The sequence below is a fragment of the Patiria miniata genome, unplaced genomic scaffold (assembly GCF_015706575.1).
Source record: "Patiria miniata isolate m_02_andy unplaced genomic scaffold, ASM1570657v1 HiC_scaffold_4, whole genome shotgun sequence".
Taxonomy (NCBI): Eukaryota; Metazoa; Echinodermata; class Asteroidea; order Valvatida; family Asterinidae; genus Patiria; species Patiria miniata.
The window spans coordinates 3,175,530-3,197,175 of NW_024037071.1; the positions used below are offsets into that span (position 1 = coordinate 3,175,530).

The 21,646-nt window shown below is 40.7% G+C and overlaps 2 protein-coding genes across 2 annotated transcripts; one reads left to right on the forward strand and one right to left on the reverse strand.

Annotated features, from left to right (window-relative positions):
- Window positions 1–124: 124 nt before the first annotated feature.
- Window positions 125–20,019, reverse strand: LOC119740187 (lipid droplet-regulating VLDL assembly factor AUP1-like). The gene is made up of 11 exons (XM_038215406.1): window positions 19,953–20,019; window positions 17,579–17,650; window positions 16,647–16,787; window positions 7,609–7,759; window positions 6,761–6,945; window positions 6,179–6,331; window positions 5,127–5,287; window positions 4,013–4,234; window positions 3,215–3,357; window positions 2,498–2,595; window positions 125–2,147 (listed from the first exon to the last, which is right to left on the reverse strand). The coding sequence occupies exons 2-11, from the start codon at window positions 17,614–17,616 to the stop codon at window positions 2,111–2,113; spliced, it is 1,329 nt and encodes a 442-aa protein (XP_038071334.1). The 5' UTR covers window positions 17,617–17,650; window positions 19,953–20,019; the 3' UTR covers window positions 125–2,110.
- LOC119740188 (ficolin-2-like) lies at window positions 8,981–10,694 on the forward strand. Its single transcript, XM_038215407.1, has one exon. The coding sequence runs from the start codon at window positions 9,387–9,389 to the stop codon at window positions 10,431–10,433; it is 1,047 nt and encodes a 348-aa protein (XP_038071335.1). The 5' UTR covers window positions 8,981–9,386; the 3' UTR covers window positions 10,434–10,694.
- Window positions 20,020–21,646: the final 1,627 nt, after the last annotated feature.

Consider the following 21,646-nt stretch of genomic DNA (forward strand, 5'->3'; position numbering starts at 1 on the left):
ACACGCGCGCATACCAGAAACCGGAGACTTTTTTTTTTGGCCCTATGGAGTTGACAACTAAATTGTTATTATCCACATTTATGCAATACAAATGTGCAATAGTATAGTGTCCTGGCAGGCAAAATTTAAAACAAACGGATGACTTTTAATCAATATGCAATTGCAGGCATTACAATCTTGATGTTTTAGCAAAAACAATTTGACTCAAACCAAAGATTTTGCACACATAAAAAAAAAATCACATTTTGTACTCATTTGTTTAATTGAACAATGACAAAGAATTTGTAGTATGTTTCGTTTGGACATATTTTTTTTGTTTCCAGAACAAAATTACATAAACATGAAACAGTAACTGAATGCTGTGTTGAAGACCATTTTCAAGATGTCAGGTTTAGGTGATCACAGATTATGAATGGATTATGATTTTTTTGGAGTTGTTTTTTTTACAAAATTGACTTATCACCAGTTGACTACAAGTTTATGGAAAAAAAGTCTCCAGCTCACTCCCGCATAATCAAGAAAAACCTGTAACTGGGCAAACAGTTCAGGGTGATTTCCTTTTCTTGATTTATACATATTTCTTTTTCACATTTGCAGTTCTTCAAACTATCAATTTTCTTGGTAGGGGATTCATTTATTTGCAAATCTTAACCTTTATACATGGAATCTATATTTTTCCCAATTTACAGGGTGTCCCTCAAATGAACCCTCAAAGCGCCCTTCTTTTTCAACATTTTAAAAATAACATCACAAATATTGATACATATTTGATAAGTATGGTTCATTAGCTTTTCAACAACGAAAAAAAAAATTTCCAATCGGAAAAATGTTATTGAGTTACGGCCAATTGAAAACAAGTGCTGCTTTTTCATTTTGTCCACGGCGACTGATATTTGAAACTTGCATCCGTGAAAGAGGCAACCAGTAGAGTGCAGAGCAGAACAGTAACGTTAAACAAAACAGTCCTTTTCAGGACTACTGTTTCGTCTAAAAAGAGACATTACCTTTGTTGCAACTTAAAAAGAACCAAATAAAAAAGAGTAAAAAATTAAAGAAAGCAAAACTACCCTCACCCAAAATCCATTACATTCCTAATAAGTGGCTGACAAGACTGTGGACAAAATAAAAAAGCGGCACTTTTTTTTTAAAAATTGGCCATAGCTTCATTAACACATTTTTGTTGCTGAAAAGCTAATGAAGTAACCTTGTTTGGGGGGACACATTGTAATATTACATCACTAAAAAATATTACCCTTTTCAATTTTTCTTTCCAAAACTTTTGCACCGCAAAAACTATTGGAATGACTTATTACATGTATTTCAATACCTGTGGGACATTTACGTGTATTCTATTTAAGGTTAGCTCCAAATTTGTTTAATAAAATGAATTATTTTCACAGTAAACATCACAAAATAAATGCGAGTGTACCTTTCTGTCTCTTCATGTCTGTATTAATATCTGAGCCCTTTCCTCCCATTCACCTTACCGACAAATCCGGCGGCAGCCATTTTCTGCGGTGGCATCAGGCTCACGGGAGTTGCGCTCGGGTAATACGCACGCACTCCGGGCTCCTTTGACCAATAGGGTTACCAAAATGCTCGCGCCTTGTCTTTAAGAAAGCGTGCAGCATGCGCGTGAGCATGGCACCACCGCAGTAACAGCTAATTCTGGTTGCCGGATTCTGCTACATTCCAGATTTTTTTTTGGACCTACCTAAGTCAAACTATGCCTATCCCATGCTGCATATTCCTTTGAACATTGTAGGACTAATTTAAAATAGATATGTTAATGTTAGAATAAATGCCTATGGGGAATGAGGTTACTCAATTTACATCCGTACTTTGCCCAAATCTTTGGTCATCTCATTTTGCCACAAAAACCCAGTTTTCTCACACACAAAAATGTGCTATGGCAACAAATGAAAATGTAAGCAGAATAGACAAGTATTTGCTGCAGATTACGGCAGCTTCAGTTAGGGGGGTTTTGCTACATTTTCAATCCATGATTGATGACGTTGAGAACCGACACGAGTAATTGTCCTTGAAAATTGCAGACAAAGAAATGTTTTTAAAAACTTTCAGCAGATAGTCACTTCAGCCAACGGCCTTGTCAGTCCAAAGTAATGCCGTGCTTCTCCACGTAGTGCCTTCAGGAAAAAACAAAGAACAAAACATTGTTGAGAGCACGATTCTTGAATATAACAAAACCAAGCATGTCTTGACGAGCTAGACCAAAAAGTTTCAGTGTAGAATATTATTTATACTCGGTGAATTAGCCAGTCGGTCAATTAGTGACTCATCAGTCATTCAGAGAAGAAAAGGGCATCACCAATCAGGTCCAGCCAAAACCGCACAACACAGGTTTAGGCATTGGAAATAATGTGACTTCTTTTTCCATTAACAAAGCAAAGACGGATTCTTAGTTTCGTAGATTTTCTGCACTTCACCTTTTATTCTTGCCATTTAATTGATCATAAATACACACACACACACACACCTTCGGGCTTTTTGAAAAAGAGCCTCCTTTCTTTCTTGGTAAGACATCTGACGGGCTTCGGAGGATCTACCAAAAGAGGGTGCAGCAAATTTCAGGGACTGAAAAGGAACAAAACAAGACATTTTCAGATTGTAAGCCCAATATTGCTGTTAACAAAGAGTAATATACTTTTCATACACTTATATCCTATAATCAACTTAAGAATGAATATCATCTCACACAGCGTGCACTTTTTTAAGATTGGGGTATAGTCTATGAGCTCCATGCGCGAACAAAACACAACATTTTTTTCAACATCGCTTTCGAGAGCCCAGTTGACACTCAAAATGCCGATGCACGTGGCTGGTCTGTAGGGAAATGACTTCATGTGAGAGAGACCTATAGCACGAAGAACGCAGGACTAATTTTATTCTGAATGTGCACAAAGCCATAGCGTCTTCACATGAACGTCAGGTGTCGTGGGCAATGCGTTCATATGTCTCTCCTTGTGGTCTACCCATCTCTCCTTTTCTTACCATTGAGGGGGTACTTGTACATGCAGCCTGTACCACATATGCTCTAAGGCTGTTTTCAGAATCCCGGTACACTTTCTGAGTAATGACCAGGGTTTCCCTGATTTTTTTTTTACCTAGATGAGTTCCACATGATATTCAAATATTAAATTCAGCAAAAACTAAAAAACCAAAGATCTCAAAAAGTCAATGGTGTAGGACTCACACTTGGTGACGGGGCTGACGGTGAGGGGGCGGAAGCTCCTCCCACCTCCTCCTGCTCTATCCTTTCTGGGGTTTCAGGCGGCTCCGAGGGGATCTTTCCTTCGAGGACGTTTGTAATGGTGGTGTCAACACAATTTGTTTTTTCTTGGAAGAGGGAAGAGAGAAGGAAAGAAATGGACGTCGTTAGAGACAATGCTTGTCATGGCATACTTTTAATCGAGTAAGGTTGGAAATATGCAGAAACAATTACTAACAATCCGAATGGCTATGGCCAGCAGCAATACACACGTGTCTATGGGAAATGGCTGCAGCGGCTTCCATAAGCACATGTGTAATTATAAGCCATAGCCACGTCATTCGGACACGGCCAGCCTCCAGAATAGTCTATGGAATATCCCCTTGCACAGCAAGGGTCTATGATATGTGAGCAGATTCGGCGATTAATTATACAACTAGACTGTGTCTTGACCTCGAGCTTCTGACCATTCAGCGGACACCTTCTACATCGGGGGCTTCGACAGCCTGTTTAGAAAGCCAATATCGAGTTTTATTACATCTCTATGCCCGTTGTTGTATTACAACAACATGGCAGCCAATGACCAATCAACAGCTTAGTCCAGATTTCGGAATGAAATGACGTCATGTCGACTCCGATTGCCTGGTGCGCAGGGTTGCATAATTTGCATGCTTAGATATATCAGACATTGGACCAGAGACAGAGGGCTATGTTGCACAACGGGTGATGCCCTGGCTACCTCCAGGATAGGATTGTCAATTTTTAAAACTTTTTGTTGCCTACCCAAGTCTCTCCTAATGGCTGCTTCTGAGACGTGAGGCAGGACCTCGTTCACTTGCTGCACCATTCTCCTGAGCTGCTTGTCATCCTCATCGCTGCGTGTTGCAACTGCCGCATCCCCCGGGGTAGTGGGTTCTGTAGGGGTGGGGGGAACTGCCTGGGACCGAGGGGTGGTGGACGGTGGGGAAGGGGTCCTCTGCTGGGGGGTGGGTTGAGGGGTCGAGGCTGGAGAGTGGGGCAGTAGAACAAATTAAAATCATTTTCAGGATGGTGCTGTGAAGCTCCATATATAACGGTGTTGGAACCTATTTCAGTGCGGGAGTTAAAGGTAATATACAAACATAAAAAATCAAAAACGAAACTACCAAATTATTATGAAATACCTAACTTGACTGTAAGTGAATAGCAGTCTCAAGCATTCTGTGAAATCATGGCACCCGATGTGCTGTCATTTTTAAGAGAAAAAAAATTGTATCAATTTCCAACAATGGTCAGCCGACCATCGTTGGAAAAAACTGAATTTTTCAAATACTGCCCCCAATTTACCAAATTTAGTTAGCAATCGGTTATACATCCGTGAACGGATGAAAGACAGCTAGTCTATTCACTGACCTGACCACTCCCCAATGTCTATCAATTGCTCTGTTTTGTCTGAAGGTGGGATCAGGGAACCAGACTACAAGAACAGCATTTCTGTCTTGTGAGAAACTCACAACCTCCGCGCTGAGAAGCGGAATAATTGTATGATTTCAGGGAGGTTACTTGAGGGCCCCGATGGGGACAGGTATATTTCCAGACAAAGGTCAAAGGTTACTCAATAAGAAGCTTGTCTAAATTTGTGAAACAAAACGTATGGTCCTTTTTCGTAATATGTTGTTTTTATTAAAACTACATGCATGTTCAGAAGACTAAAATGCAGACATCCGGGCACTGCAACGTGAAGTTTCTAAAATTTTAAAATATCTTAGAGATATTTTGTTCCCTATAAGGCATTCATTATGTTATGATCATAAAATCAAGCTTCTTGATTTCCAAGTTGAGGGAAACACACAGTTTGAAGGTCAAACTAACAAGTTTCATCTAATAAAAAAAATCCTTAAAAACTAGTGGTACCCACCTTCTGGTTGGTAAACGTAAGACCGCTTGATGTACTCTGCCTTGTCTGCACTTGTGAATGGGGTGACCTTTGTGCCCAGTTCGTCGGCCATTATGCCCTGCACCCGTCTGGAGTAGTCTTCAACGGTCTCCGATTCCGCCCGTCTTTGGGAGGGTAGTAGTCTGCAAGTATGCACGGGGAGTCAAATGCATATATAAGCAAATGCAGAGTTCTAATGAAAAAGTCAGTCAGGTTTTCAAGTTCTGGGCAGTATCAGTGTATCCATTTGGGTAAGGGAAAGGTAAAGGCCAAAGGGTGAGGAGTGAGGGTTGAGGAGGTTGAGGGGTGAGGGAGTGGGGGTGAAGGGGACACAGGTGAGGGCCAAGGGTTAGGAGAGTAGGGGCTAGGGATGAGGAGTAAAAGAGCCAGAGGCAACGGGTTGAAAAACGTGGGTGTGGAGTGAGAAGAGAGGAGCCAGAAATGAAAGGCCAGGGGTGGGGGTAAAGCTGGAGGGGTTGGGTAAGGCTGGAGGGGTAGGGGTAAGGCTGGAGGGATGGGAGGGGTAAGGCTGGAGGTATGAGGGGTGACAGGACAGGGGTAAGAGTAGGGGTGACGTGCCAGGTACAAGTGGTGAGGCCCTGGGATGAAAGGTAATGCCGAATGGAGAACACTGTGGGTACTGTCCCATGAAGAGTGGTGCAGCTCAGGCATGATGGGCATGGCCTAGTGGTGCAGCCCAGGGGTGAGGTTTAGGGCGCAGAGATGGAGGTCATTATCTCTGTTAGATTTTATATATGTTTTATACATCTATGTTTCTAAATTGGTCATTTAAGATTGACCATTTGGGAAAGTAAACACCTCTGTGTTGCCTGTTTATAAACTGGTTTCACATTGTTGAAACATAACCTTAATTCCCCATTCAAATTTCAAATATGGCCACAAACCAACAATATCGTAACATGAGAGTGGATCGTTATTCTAGTCTCCTTTCTAATTTCTCACTTACTAATTGGAACCAGTGGATTGTCATAGATTGTACACAGGATCGTGCCACAGTGTGCGCGGATACCAACCTGACATGGAAGTGCGTGAAGGGGACAAACAAGAACCAGAAGATGTCCTTCCAGAGGCTACTGCCGATGGACTCCACGTTGACACCGAGAAGTGGTCGCCTGACCCTGAGAATAACCGGCTGGACCGCCTCGCCCAGATCAAATGGCCAAGTGCTGCAAGTAATGAGATTAAAACATTAACAGGAGGAGGGATGAGGGATGCTGTCAACTATTTATGTTGACTTTGTCCACTACGGACGTAATCTTGAACACTCTATTTCTGGGTTTTCCGAGAGCTTTCAAGAAATGCCACAATCTACTTATTAGCTTGTGAGAAAAAAAATAGACTGGGAACCCATGTGGATATATGGTTTTCCTGCTCACAACTGCATGTTCAAATTGGCAGGCACAGGTTAGAATCCCACCTAAGTCTAATTTTGTAATTTAGCAAAATACAAAAGAAAGTTCAGACAATTTTTTTTTTTCTGTAAATACTTTTGTCAAGTATTTCACTTTGGTTTTCTCTTACCAATAAGTTTTAGAAGTCATCTACTGTACCTGTATACAGATGAGTAAAATGGACCTGGTGCTAATGCTACGTACCTAAATTTAAGCAGCCCAACTTTGCCATTTGTCATGGCCCCCTCGGGCAGTGAGGTGATGGGTAGAGTGTTGCTGGCGAAATAAGTCTTGAGGGTCTGCAGGAGGGTCCGTCGACCTTCCCTGGCTCCCATCTCGGTGTATCCCAAGGCCCAGGTCATGAAGGCCGGTAGGCTCCAGACATTGGGCTACGAGAGAACCATTGATTAAACCCTTTATTACTTGACGTTCAGCTGGGATAGAAGGGTTCACCCTCAACTCTTTTTTTTCTCTAGTTAGCTGGACTAGTGAACCAGACTATTATTTAGTCCACAGGCCTTTTCACTAGTCGGCAATAGAATTTTAAATTTCTGCACCAGAATGTGATAAAAGTTGTTATTTAGGCCAAATAAAACAAAAAAATATGTTTAGCGTCCCCGGCCGCTCCCTTTTTGGAGGCTGCCGCTTTTTTTTTTCTACGGATGAATAATGATGCTAGCGAGGTATCGCGCTACAGATGAATAATGATGCTAGCGAGGTATCGCGCTATGGATGAATAATGATGCTAGCGGGGTATCGCGCTACAGATGAATAATGATGCTAGCGAGGTATCGCGCTAAGGATGAATAATGATGCTAGCGAGGTATCGCGCTACGGATGAATAATGGTGCTAGCGAGGTATCACGCTACGGATGAATAATGACGAGCCCCTTGACCAAGGCTAGATCCCTTGGAGAAATTTGAAACAAATGCCTCAATAACTAATATAATAAGCATGGAGTCTATCATAATTTTATAATTAGGGAAAGCAAGTATGGCCAAGATCTGCAGATATGTGAATGGCTTTCAAAATATCGAAAATTGTGACTCACAACGACAGATGGAATAACCAGTCCAATGGTCACATGATCAAAGACTGAGACGTGATTGGCCACAATGACTTTGGCTGCCCTGTCCCTCTTCTCCAGACCTTCGTGTGAGATGGCCAGGCCGAGAAATAGACACATCACTCGCAGAACAACTCTACAAAAGACCAAAACAAAAGTACAAAGAATGTAAACAAAAATAACAACCTCTGATCTACATCTACATTTACAAAACTTATTTCTCAAAAATGGCCTCCACATAAGCTAGAGAAACATTAAAAACTACTTAATTAAGTAATATGTATTATTCTACATGTACATGTATGCTTGTCTTCCAGGTATCATATCAAACATTTTTATTATCGGACATCTATAATTTTCATACACAAGTAGATTACAGCAATATTCAGTTTAAAACATGTATACTAAACCATAAAGTTGCAGTCAAAATATATCCCATTGTATAATGGACTGTGAACCAGTCCCTGTTACAGCTCTTTTACTTGCAAGGAACTGAACATGCGCGCAGTCAGCGTTTTTTGGGGACGTAGAATTTTTCACCGTTGTGAATCTTTTTCTGGTTCCATGCTTTCATTGTCGTTGTGACTGTGTATTGACATGATGGGAATCAACCTAATGCAATTTCGGACTTTATTTCCATTTAAAAAAAAACTTCAAAAAATTAGGGAAAATAAGAGGGCTTATTCTGCAATGTCAAATTTTAAATGTCAAATTCGTTTTACAACAATAAAGGAAGAAAACTCCAAATATTTTTTTCTTTGGGGGGGGGTTTTGATTTCAAAATGAGTGTGCCAGCAGAAAACCACGTGGTCAGCTAATATCATTACAATGCATCAGCACGGCTGACGGATCAACACGAGACCTGTGCATTCTAATATTTTACACTTGATTGGGTGATTATTGAGTTGTGACTTGGCGTCAGCTTGTCTGAGTCTCCATCTTTTGTCACTGCTGGCTTGGATGCCGAGGCTGGCAGCTAATATTAATCAGCCAATATCACTACCAATATCACTACAATACAACGGCATTGTTACCAACACGAGACCTCCTAATATGTGACCAGCTCCACAGAAAAGGTATTGTGTAATGGTCCACTCAACATTGGGAGGGTGAACGTCTCGTCAAAATGTGATATAATCGCTGTTTGTCATGAATGACATCTTCAATACCTACAGTTTCAGGTTTCTTTCACAGAAATAAAATGAGAAAAACAACCATTTTGTGTTTCATCGTTCCACAACAAAGCCAGCAATTTCAAAGCCTGTTTTCTCAGCTGTGTAATTTGAAATAATTACCCACCCTGCATAAGTTTGAACAAGTGTAAAGTATACAACAAGCCATATAAACTTGTTAGCTCCACCTACTTTCAAATATATACCTAGTCTAGTGTCTCGCCTACTATTCATAACGGAGATTTTGAAAAGCCTGTCTCATACTTGTTTCCAAATTAGACTAGGTCTAACTCTACCCGTGCCTTAATAACTCACTTGTTATTATTACCTCCCTGACCTCCACCCCACTTTGCCAGCTATATAACTGCAATATCTGAACCAACCAAGACGAGAACTTCGCACTGTAATATATCACACGTGACTGGTTAATTATCTAGCTGTGGCGCTGCCTTGAACACTATCACTGATTGCTTGGATGACAGTGGCTGTCACCTACATGTACAGCCTGAAGGGAAAAAAACACAGAGTTTTCTTTTCTTTTCCCCAGATGAGACAACTTGATGACCAGATCACAAGCGTTTAGCTTTCAACATGGCCAACACTCAATGCTTTCCCAGATGTTCAGTCCTTCTGCTGATCCTGATATCCCTGATAGTATGTGTAAAGCTGGACAATTGTTCTCACGGATCAAACTACCAGGGTGTCTGGAATCGCGCCTTGCATGGGCACGTGCTGGCGGTTAAAACTGCTGGTTCGGTTCTCAGCTGTGCCAAATACTGTTTGGCGAACCCGGCTTGTGCATCGTTCAACTATGCGAACAGTGGCAACCTGTGCCAATTGAATGACGCCACGCGGAATGACTCTGACCCAAGCCAGTTTGTCAAACGAGCTGGAAGCACCTACTACGAGTCTGGCCCATCAGCAGTATCCGATTCTGGCTGCAGCACATCCTTGGTCACCGACTCTCCCGTGTCAACTCAAAGTCCACTACCTACCAGCTGTAAGCAGCTTCTGGCGACAGGCTACAAGCAAAGTGGTGTCTACACCATCTACCCTGACAGTCTTAGTGGTGGCCTACAAGTCTACTGTGATCAGACAGACAACGGCGGAGGGTGGATCGTCTTTCAGAGACGTCAAGACGGCACCGTGGACTTCTACCGCGACTGGAATCACTACCGCGCCGGCTTTGGCAGCCTGACAGGCGAGTTCTGGTTGGGCAACGACAACCTGCGCAACCTGACCGAATCGAACGGGGGATGGACTCTGCAGATTGACTTGGAAGACTTTCAGGGGCAGAAACGTACGGCGGCGTACAGCAGTTTCAAGATAATGGGAGACAAGTACGTTCTGGAGATTGGCTCTTTCAGTGGGGATGCTGGGGACGCACTGTGGATACACAACAACAAGGCGTTTACTACCCAAGACGAGGACAACGACAAAAAAACAGACGGAAACTGTGCACAGCTGTTCGAGGGGGCTTGGTGGTTCGATCGGTGTCACTGGTCACATCTGAATGGTAAATACTACCCCAATGGCGCGCCTCCACTTGCTCACGGAGTCCAATGGGGAAGTCACGTGGTATGGGATAGCTCTATATCTCTCAAAAAGACCACTATGAAAATTCGTGAAAGTGAATAAACTGGGCAGTTCTGGATTCCACATTTTACTTTTTACCCTAACCCACTTGGGCGATTTACTAGGAACCTTCCTCACTCTTGCAAAATCAGACACCATATAGTAACTCAGCACCCAAACTGTTGGTCTCTGGTGATTAACGGTACGCCTGACTCCATGTACAAAGTATAATCAGTTTTACTGGTGCGGTACTCACTCCAACAGAATCAAACGAAACATGCAAACATGGTTCCGGTTAAGACTAAGGGAATAAATGTGTGCTTCGGAGGTTTTTATCACTCTGTTTAAGACCACTTAGAGTCTGGGTGCTGATAATTACCCGAGCCGGAGGCGAGGGTAATTATCAGCACCCAGACTCTAAGTGGTCTTAAACAGAGTGATAAATACCGACGGAGCACATATTTATTCCCATTCATAAATACCTTTTCGGTAAGAAAAAATCATATAATTCGTTCAAAACATCCCGATTTTGTTCAACAAATTCACGTTATGCTTTTTGAAACATCCCTCTTGCAAAATAATGGAGTGTTCAGCTGGCGAGTAAGATGTAAACAACCCTTTTATGGAGATTGACGCGCGCGTATCATGTTCTGCGCGATGTCGCCAGAACGCACCTGGCGCGTTGCGTTTTGAATTTAGAACTATAAAATTTTGACTCCCTGGTAGTGTTGCGCATGCCTACGTGAGGATTGTGAACGTTCAACCAATGAAACGATAAGAGGCACTTGAATTTTTAGGAGTCCACATTTTATTGTGACACTGGAAAAGTGTTTAAGACCAGCTAGCCATGTCTTTATCATCCGTTTAAGACCGGCCACGTGACGGGCTCTCGACCAATAGGAATGCGTAAACTGTCTTAGGTATTTATGAATGCATGATATATTACAGGCATAAATATTGCACTTGTTTACAAACCAGTATTTTCATTAAGCTTGTGGCTCAATGTGGAAAGAGGAGAAAATAACAATAATAAAAAAAAACAATTGTATTGCTAACCATGCAGGAAGGAACACAAACCTGCATGGGCTAACAATACAAACTTTAAGTTTCTTGTGATATAGTGAAGCACATGTACACAGAATGTAAATATTTATGTATTTCTTAAATTTTATCTTTCACTTAAAAAAGGGGGCTAATAAATTTTAAAATTAAAAAACAAAATTCTAGTTAGGAAGTAAATTTTACCGGTACAACATTTCAGTAGACTGAATGTCCTTTAATTATAAAATTCAAGTGTGGATCCAGGATTTTTTGCAGGGGGGGGGGGGGGGTGTGGTTTCATCAGCAAATCATTGCTGAAATGTAGACAGGCTTTTTTGTTTGGACACTCGGCTCCTCAAAATCAAGGGGGCGGGGGACCTCGTACCATACTTTCAATGGGAGCACTGTTCAAATCCGACAATTATTAACACTATACTGTAGGATAGTCTACAAATACCCGTAACCCAGCAGGCTCTGTCCGTTTTTGGAGCACAGGCGTATAATTTATTATAATTGTTGTGGGGTGTCAAAGCAGGGGCCGATTCCATGAAACTTGTCTTATCTTGTAATCATCTTAGGCCCCCCAAAAAAGTCTCCGGTTTCTGGTATGTTTGCACGTCGCCGTAGCCATGCGCGTCGAAAAAATTTAAAAAAAAAAATTTCAATGTAAGATGTCTCAAAACCGCCAAACTCACTGGTTTGACTGGAATCCTGCTGCTGCACAATTTTAACGTATTTTTAGATGGGGTTACGATCGAGTATAAGCTTTATGTGGCCTCTCTGGGCTCCAATACATTTTGCACAATAAATTTAGTCAGGCACCGTTTGCAGTAATCAGCCGACATTTGAAGGGAAAAAGAAAAGAAAAAAAAAAGCCGCGTCGCCGCACCACTTTTGGAGCAAGCTCCATACCAGAAACCGGAGACTTTTTATTTTTGGCCTTAGGACTTAAGACAAGTCCCCACTCTAGGATCGATCTTAGCTAAGACACGTCCCAAGGCCGATTTCACGAAACACATATCTTTTAAAGCAAGACGCATCAAAACTACTAATGTGATGGCTGCTTCATGTTTGTTTTTACCGCTTGACGAAACGGTCGTTGACAAGAAATGCTCAAACCAACTTTCCACACGTGTGTACATTGTAAGAAGTTAGAACACAAACTTTCGCCTGAAAAATTACTCCACTCAATGAATATCATCACATGAAAGGTCGGTCTACACAAGGTATGATCGAGTCGTTCTTGTTCCCCATTTCATCACTCTATAATTTCAAAGTCGACTACTGTAGCTGTTGGCGTATCATTGAATCTTGTAAATAAGCTAGTTTGATTAAAACTACCCAAGTATCAAAAATCTTTTCAAATCTGTTTCTACAGCAGTTTTCTTCCTCAAAACTATAACTCTGGGCCAACACTCATCTTAAACAGCAATGATTTCCAGATGATATTCAAATTAACAGATGCATATTAATGAGATAAGACGACCCTCAGACCGATCTTAAGTTAAAACGAATTTAGCCTCGTTGCTAAGGAAGTTAGGACGTGTTGAACGCGTCTTAAGTTTGGTGAAATCGACCCTAGGACGAGTCGCAATTTAAGATGAGTAACACTTTCTAAGACACGTCTTCTAAGTTCGAAGCGTTTCGTGAAATCGGTCCCAGGTCATTTTCTTTTTGACTCACTCCGTATTTTGACTTGTAACCACTATTTGCAGGCATGCAACTCGGAAATTAGGAAAAGTGAGGAAATTCCAAACCACACAAGACTTTATACAGTGTTTTTCAATTTGTAATGGCATTCATGAGAAGTAAAAAACGAGGAAATCAGCAGATCCGAGGAAAAGTTGCATGCCTGTATTTGCTTAGCACACTATTTTCTGTGGCGAGTACATTTCTATACTTGGCAGCGCGCCCGTCTTAATTCGTCTTGAGAGTGTTTTTATCATTCCAAAATGACTCCAGCAACTTTAGGCAATCTTCTCTTAATTCTAAAGGCCCCATGTGTTTCAAATTTGAACTGTATTTTTGTTGTTGAAAATGCGATTTTCTTTCCCTGAATTTCACGTACACGTGTGATCTGCTGTGATTTAATTTGTTGTACATTGTAACCGTTTTTTTTTTATCCAAAAATTCCCTTTAAAAATAAGTGCAACCCTGCCCTCTTAAGGCCAAAAAAAAAATAGTTGGTCTCTGGTCAGCGCGCGCGTCGATTTTAATCATGCACGTCAACCTTTTTTTTTCTTCAAATTAACACGGAAGCTACAACAGCGCCCTCTATTGCCGCGCCTCCTCAAATTTTTGTACCAAGGAGCACCAAGGAATGGGGAAATTGCACCAAGGCAAATGATAAAGGGCACCAAGGCAAATTATGGAGGACACCAATGTATAATGAGGACACAAAAAAGCAAAATAGTACCCACCTTGTCTGTACAAAACAAGCTTGAAAAAAAAAAAATGCGTCGCCGCATCAATTCCGGAACTTCGGTCTGACCAGAGACCGACTATTTTTTTTTGTGGCCTAATCACATGACATTGAAGAACTTGCTTTTCAACACCCACTTGTACAGTGTTATTAGGTGCGTCTAGTAATATACACGTAGAAGTGGATTTTTTGTTCTCTTGTAGGAACAGGGCCATTCACATCATTATCACCAGACTATTTGAAATTGCCTTCTTACATTGAACAACACGCACAAATTAGGGAAATTCAGTTACCATGGTTACCTCTGCTACTTGCCTGGTTGTCATGGTTTGTGCAGCTAATATTGTGCTACTGTTAGTTGTGCTGGAACGTCCTTGAACGAGCCTAATTGTGGTCCAAAACACATTTTAAACAAAAATATTGGAAAGAGCATTTGAAAGTTGGATATGAATGTCCGCCTAACCGTCCTTTACAAACAGGGCGTTTTTGTGTTATTCTAGCAAGAACTATGCGAGAACGAATTTCGGGGGTCATAATTTTGTCCCTGAAAAATCGAGCTGTTGAGTGCTAGTTGTGTATCCAGCTGCACGGTATCGCATTGTGCGGACGTTTGAGAAATAACATTTTGTGTATTTGTGCCGTGTGTATTCAGTATTCACACACAAAATGTGTACGTAACATTGTACTAAATTTTCGAAAGTGAACTTTCAAAATGCTGCTATTTTAACCAGAATTAATTTCCTGGGCTGAAATTCGGATTTAATATCCCTTACAAAGTTACATAAAATACTTCAATTTGCGACTGATCAACACACCTTGGAAATTCCTAGTTTTTGAGTAAAATCCATATATCTATTTCGTGATAATCTTGTGGAGACGTATTCACCTATAGAAATTGCCCTGTGGAGACGTATATACAATCTTTTGTTCCCTATTGTGCACATGTCTCCAGAGGGTAGCGTGTAACAGATCACGAGAACAAAGAAATGTCTCCACAAGGATACAAATTTCAGTATGGGTACATTGATGTATTTAAACTATATGTTGTCACTTAAAGATTGTGTTGCACAAAAATACGAACAAAATTGGCAGTTTTGCCTTTGGCTGAAAAGTAGTAAAAAAAATATAATGACGGAATAGTACATGTTGTATTCATGCACAAACTTGTGATTGTAAAAAAAAAAAAAAAAAAGTGTGCTTGTTAACTTAATTGTTCATTCAGTAAATACTTTAGCTCAATTTTGTCAGTCTATGGAAGAGTGAAGTAGCCTAAAATATTTTTGATTTTTTTCCGCTGTATGAATAAAGTATTCAATGGTGTAGTTTAGATTACTATCTACTGACTCTTTATTATATGAACTCCACATACAACTGCAGGTTCACTCTAAATATTACCAAAAAAAATAACATTAGCCTAAAAGTGAAACTGGCTTGTACCCATCTTTCAAGTGGGAGCACTCTTCCAAAATTATTATGCATACTGCAAATGATATGCCCATTTTCATGGCACATTGTAATGGTTTTTGAGCGGGTTTTCTTTTGTGGGATTGATGTCAGAACTATCTGACCATTTTTTGAAATTATTGATGAAAAAAAATGTCCAAAAAATCCGCCGGGGGGGGGGGGGGGGAGTGCCCCCTCCCCCTCTGGATACGCCACTGCTTGACTATAAAAGTACATCAGTATAGCAGACCCACTTCGAGCAGCCTTACTGTTCCTTAGATTCAAGCGGGTTTTACTTTGAAACTACATCAAAATTGTTGGGTCACTTCAGTAGAACAGTGATAAAAGGCTCCTTGTTGTTTCTTAAGTCAACATTGAGTATTCAGAGAATATTTTTTCAAGTCAAAATGTCAAGCGATAAGGACAAATATTTTCAGAACAACTGACCTTCAATAACAGTTCATTATAGAATTACACAAAATTGACTAAGCATAAGTTTTGTTATAAAATCAATATTTTATATTGATAGCCACAATACTCTGTGTTTCCTCCACAACATTCTGTTAAGAAAGATAAGCTGCATTAAGCAGCAGTGTCTCATCTAGCAACCCGTCCACCCGCCTTTTGGACGGGCCGTTTGTGAGTTTGGACGGGCGCTTTGCGAAATGGACAATAAAACATGACGGGCAGAATTTCGGCAAATGGACATCAAAAATGACGGGTGGGTTTTGTTCGGAAAAAAGGATACAAAAACGAAGCGAGTAAGTTGTATTCTTGAAAGAAAACACAAAAATACCCAAAATACATGTACCTCTTAATCTAGGCGAACAATCGGCCGGCAGTCAGCCACTTGCTCTGCCCAGCATTTTTAGCTCCATACAACAGCATAAACACACGCACATGACGGACGTTTGCACTGCATGCACACGTTCACAATGTCTTCAATTTGCCTGGGTTGGTGCCCGTAACCATTTTACGCATATTTTGTGCTCGGTACCAGGGACACCAGTGTATAATGGGCGCCCTCTGTCAATTTGCTTGCGCGATAGCCCGATGGTGCAGCAAAAAATAAATTATGTCTTTTTTGTTGCACGATCAATCGCAACAAAAAGTGGATGTGTTTGATGAGCAATCTATCTTTTGCGCAGCTAGCTTTTGCGCAGCTAGCTATCGGTCGATCGCGCAAAAATAATATTACACCGAATGCGCCCAAGACATGTTGGTACATCAATCAGCAGATCGCACGAGAATGATGCGCCTTCTTGCCATGACGACGGGTACTTTTGAAAGTGCACCACGGTATGACGATCAGTTTTGTAAATCCTAGATGAAACCCTGTTAAGCAGGCAGCCAATTCAGGCCGGACATACCTTCTAATCAGCCAGGATCTTGGAAGCAGGCAGGATATGATGAAGACATGGAAACCAAGAAAGATGCGTAGTACTGTCAGGATCAAGCCCAGGGGCATGTAGAGGAGCAGCAGAATGCCAGCCAGACTCCCCCCTGTCAGCCTTTTATTCAAAATAAAAATGGGCAAACACAGGAGCATAAATATAGGCTGTTATTTACACTACCGTCTCGCCTACCCATGTTCAAATCAACAAAAGTAAAAGTAAAGTCTGTCAGTAGCCAATGTGGCCCATCGGGCATGAGTATATCTCCCATTTCAGGAGCATGAAGCAACTGAGAATATTTCTCCTCCCCCTGGATGGGATGCTAGTCCAACGAAGGATACTCCCCAGCTAATGCCGGTACCCATTTATACTCCTTGGTGGAGAGAGGCAAGTGGGGGTGAAGTGGCTTGCCCAAGGACAAAAGACATGGCCAGTAGCTAGATTCAAACCCCGACCGTCTGATCATGAGTCACAAACCCTAACCACTAGGCCACACTCCCAACCTCAAAATCAAATCAACAAGGTTCCATTGAACCTGAACGGGGACCAATCAATCACGGATAGGCAAGAGGTACCATTCACACTCACACTGGTTTGGCTGTTCATTTTGAATTTTCTACTTGGGTAGAGTTTCTCAACCCTGGTTCCAACCAGGGTTGAATTTGCCTGTGTTTGAACCTGTGTAGAGGCTGTGTTGCATTATTGCTACACGTACCGGTACTTTGAAAAGGGTTTCCCAAAATCTGTGTTTCAACCCCAGTCCAATGAATGACCGAAACGTCTTACATGTGGATTGCTGTGGTGGCAATGTGTTCGCATCTTAAAACTTGCATGAAATTGATAAAATTCATTTGAATTTCAAAAAAAAAAATGTGTACGAATTTGAAAAAATTCATTCCTATTTTTACCTCTCTGAACTGAACAGCTTGGAGATGTCCGTGTTCATATTTTCCCTGGCGTCTCGGCTTTTCAAGACAGACCTTGAATGTAGGAAAAACAAGGCAACAACAAAATCAGACACAAATTTTATTACACTGTATACTCAGTGTTGTCCGAGGCATGTAAAAAAAAAAAAGTTACTAGAGTGGGACTCGAACCCACAACCTCCTGCTTACTACAGTGCTGACGTCTTGCCACTCGACCACCAGGCTTGCTGGGGTCATCTTATAAAGATCAGATCCACTATTCTTAGTCTCTATTGAACCAAACTTTCATAAGTGAAACATGCTCCTGCCTGGTTACCTCAATCATTAATTTTTAGAATTAAGTAAAGTTACTAATAATCTAAACTGCTTCAATAATGTTTTTTGGTGTTCATACCCAGAAAATGGCATCATTACAGCAACAATTAATTGCTTTCAAATATTAGCTTGACTCTCGGAGTGAGCTGGATATTCCAAGGTAATAATAGCCTTTTGAAGTTTGAAATTCTCATCCACGCAGTGACATTTTTTTTCTTGGGGGGGGGGGTCTTTTTAAATATTAGTAGGGGCCTAGGCCTAATACTTTTCTTTACTTTTTATGTTCTTCATCAAATCCTACTTTCTGAGATTTTTTTTATACGGGCCCTGAAAGACTGGCTTGAAAATCAGTGTTTTCTCACTAAAAATTTCAATATCTTCCCTGCTAAATTTGATTTTTAGGACATATTCTTTCTGATCAATGAAGTGATGGGAAAAATTAGTGATGGCCAGATATGGGAATCTTTCCGGCCCCTCTTTTTAGTTTCGATCAAGAGTCAAGCCGTTACTGGTTACCTGGCTACTGTTTTCTGTCATTCAAAAATGACCTTTTCAAGGCTATAAAAGCAGACTTCTCTCAATTCTAATATTGACACCTTTTGGTAATCATGAAAGTCTATGGAGATAGTATTTCTTAACAAAATTGGAAATATTTCTCAGTCCCAGATTCATGTCTTATCATCATTTTTGCAACGAATGACATTCATTGAGATGATATATGAAGAAAAAAGTGGCGTCAGGTTGCAACATTCTTTCCCAAATTCAACAGTCATGATCATTCATCTGTTCACAGTTCAGTTCACTTGTCTCTGATTTGACATTGTTGGTGCTGTGCGCTTTCTTGTGATTTGCGCAATCATAAGCATGCGCATGCACATTCTTATGATTGCGCAACCGGATCCTTGCGCAATCTTCGCAAAAAAACCACTTCCAGATTGAGCGCACATTCTTAAGAATGCACGACAAGATAACGGTCTTGTCGATGCCGAGCACCGGCTGCGCTTGGCAAGTCTAGCTGCATCCTTGTTCACTGATTCTTAACAATTATACTGTTGCAATGCAAGGTCACTTACCTAGGAAAAGATTTAACGATGAAAAGTAGAGTGGATATGAAAGTATACACGTATTCAGGGGACCGGGAAAAAAATAAGAGACATAATAACAGTGTATTGGAAAGAATTCTGATTTTTGGCATAACAAAAGGGGGGGGGGGGGGGCGTAAGAATGAAGAATGTGAAGAATGAGAATGAATAGTGACATCCCATAGCGCTAATGCTATTTTCCACTTAAATTGCTATTGTTCACACCCCACCCTTACGTCGCAGAGTTGGATTGTATAGTCTACAAAAGAGCAATTTTGGCAGCCTTCTGGACATCGTTTTTTTTTTTTCGTGACATGCATATGATACAAACAGGGACTTGTAACTTGTCTAGCCTAAACAAAGCACTTCCCAGACTAGTTCCCAGTCCTCCATTATTACAAAACTTCCCATAGTGGGCAGACAAATTAATAATAACAGGTTTAATTTGATTCAAATTATCGTAGTTAAACAAGTACAGAAGCATAGATCATTTTCTTTCCTCATTATATGAATTATTTCCCCTTTAAGTTTAATTAACCGCTATACATTTCATTTAACATAATTATGCCGTGCAATGTTTGTTAAGATTGCGCAAAATTCATCAATTGCGCACTTGATATTCCCACGCAATCTTAAGAATGAGCGCTCATTCTTTACTCCTAGAACTATGAGGCTCCACAAAGGGGTCCACTACGTGGAGCCTGATAGTTCTAGGAGTACTCATTCTTCAGATTGCGTGCTCGTTCTTAAGAATGTGCGCTCATCCCTCATCAGCATAAAAGACATGTAAGACTAACATGACTAAGATTGCGTGATTTGCAAGAAAGCGCAAAACACCGGGAAAGCCTTGGCTTTAATGAAAAGGTAGAGTGACCCTCAATCCCCATTGCAAGGGAAAATTGAGCTTTGTTTATCCACCTAATTATTGATATTGGCAAATGGTGTGTGACAAACCCTACCTTTTAAAGAAATAAGAAGGGAATCCAGAGTACTGATCTTTGCACGAAACTTGCGAGAAATCACGCCCTCTGGAGGCCGAGGAGAAAGGTGTTTACAACAGCGCCCTCTTGCTAGCTGTTTTTGGTCGTCACCATTGATCTCCATATACATTATGTGTATATGGAGATCAATGGTCGCCACTTACGGCCATTATTATAATTTTTTAACAATGGTCAAAGTTATAAATAACACATGGCATATTCCACAAACAGAATCACCCCAAATTCCAAAAACAAAAGGAAAACAGCAAAAAAACAAAACACACACACAAATCAAACAAAAAACAACCCCACAACCCAACAAGAACAGAACAATAAGCAAAGGCAAATAAACAACAAAAAAGTATTCTTCAAGTGTTGGATAACATGATAGCTCAAACAGTTATGGACGGATTTGCATGAAATTATTTTTGAGGTGGTCCTTGGTTTTAAAGATTGTTCACCATTTATGCAAGTATCATCTTTTGGGTGTAGTACTGACAATAATGATGGCGGGAATTTGGAAATTGTTTAGCTCAGTGGTGGAGCTCTGCGTTCTAGCTGTGATGCTTTCTAGTATTTGGTTATGTTATTGACTTTTAATTAATAAAAGAAGCATGCATTTAATAACTTCTAATACACTTCTAATACACTTACGATGTTACAGTGTAAATATCTAAGTTAACAAATTTAATCTGTATAAAGTAATAACCCCGCAGCCAATACGCTTAGGCAGGACATTGTTTTTGAAACCCTCAGCGTTCAATGATCGGCGGTGGTGACCGTTGGTGGCGACTGGATGGATTGGCCGCTGTCTTGAACTTCAAGTGTTATTAAAATATTCAGGCTATAAATATAAAACATATATAAAAATGTTAAACCGCCGTACTTGAAATATCGACTTCCCGGTATGGCGTTTCAGGCGTTACAACACTCAATTATTTACAAATATAGGCCTATCAATCTTATCATTCACTTTTTTACATTCATGCGTTAATTGTTTTACAAATTTTACAAAACATTTTCAAAGTTAAGTTCAACGTGTATCTTGATTGTTAACACCCGAGGGCCTAGAATCCGAGGAGGGCGCTGTGCAACCCGAGGGCCCGGGTTAAAAACGACATATTCCACATCACAATGATCACAGCAGTCATAGTATACTGTGCCAATAAAGATAAAGAATTTTCAACTCCTTCAGATCAACAAATAAATTAAATCACTGCACCGTTATGACCTTTGTTTTTGATGAATGAGCTGTGTCAGATGATATTGAGTGCAGTGGTTGTAGGCCTAGTTCTCTAGTGTTGCAATATGGCAACGCGGTGTTTTTCGGGAGATAATTTATATGCAATGCATGCAGTGTGTATTATGGGCTGGACATCGACACGATGCTGTTCTAGCCCAACTCGATTAATTACGTTATCCAAGATACGATACACTCTAAAAAAATAAATAAAAAAACACACACACATTATTCAGATTTGACTAGAACCCAGTTAACTTTGACTATAGCCACATTCAGGGTCAGCTGGGTGCAAATTGAATCAGTCAATCTGACTATATTTTTTCAAGTCAGTATTATTGACTTTGGAAAAATAGTTATGCAAATAACTGAAATTGGAGTCGTTTCCAACTATACTACTTTATTATGGGTTATATGAAACTTTGATTCGTAT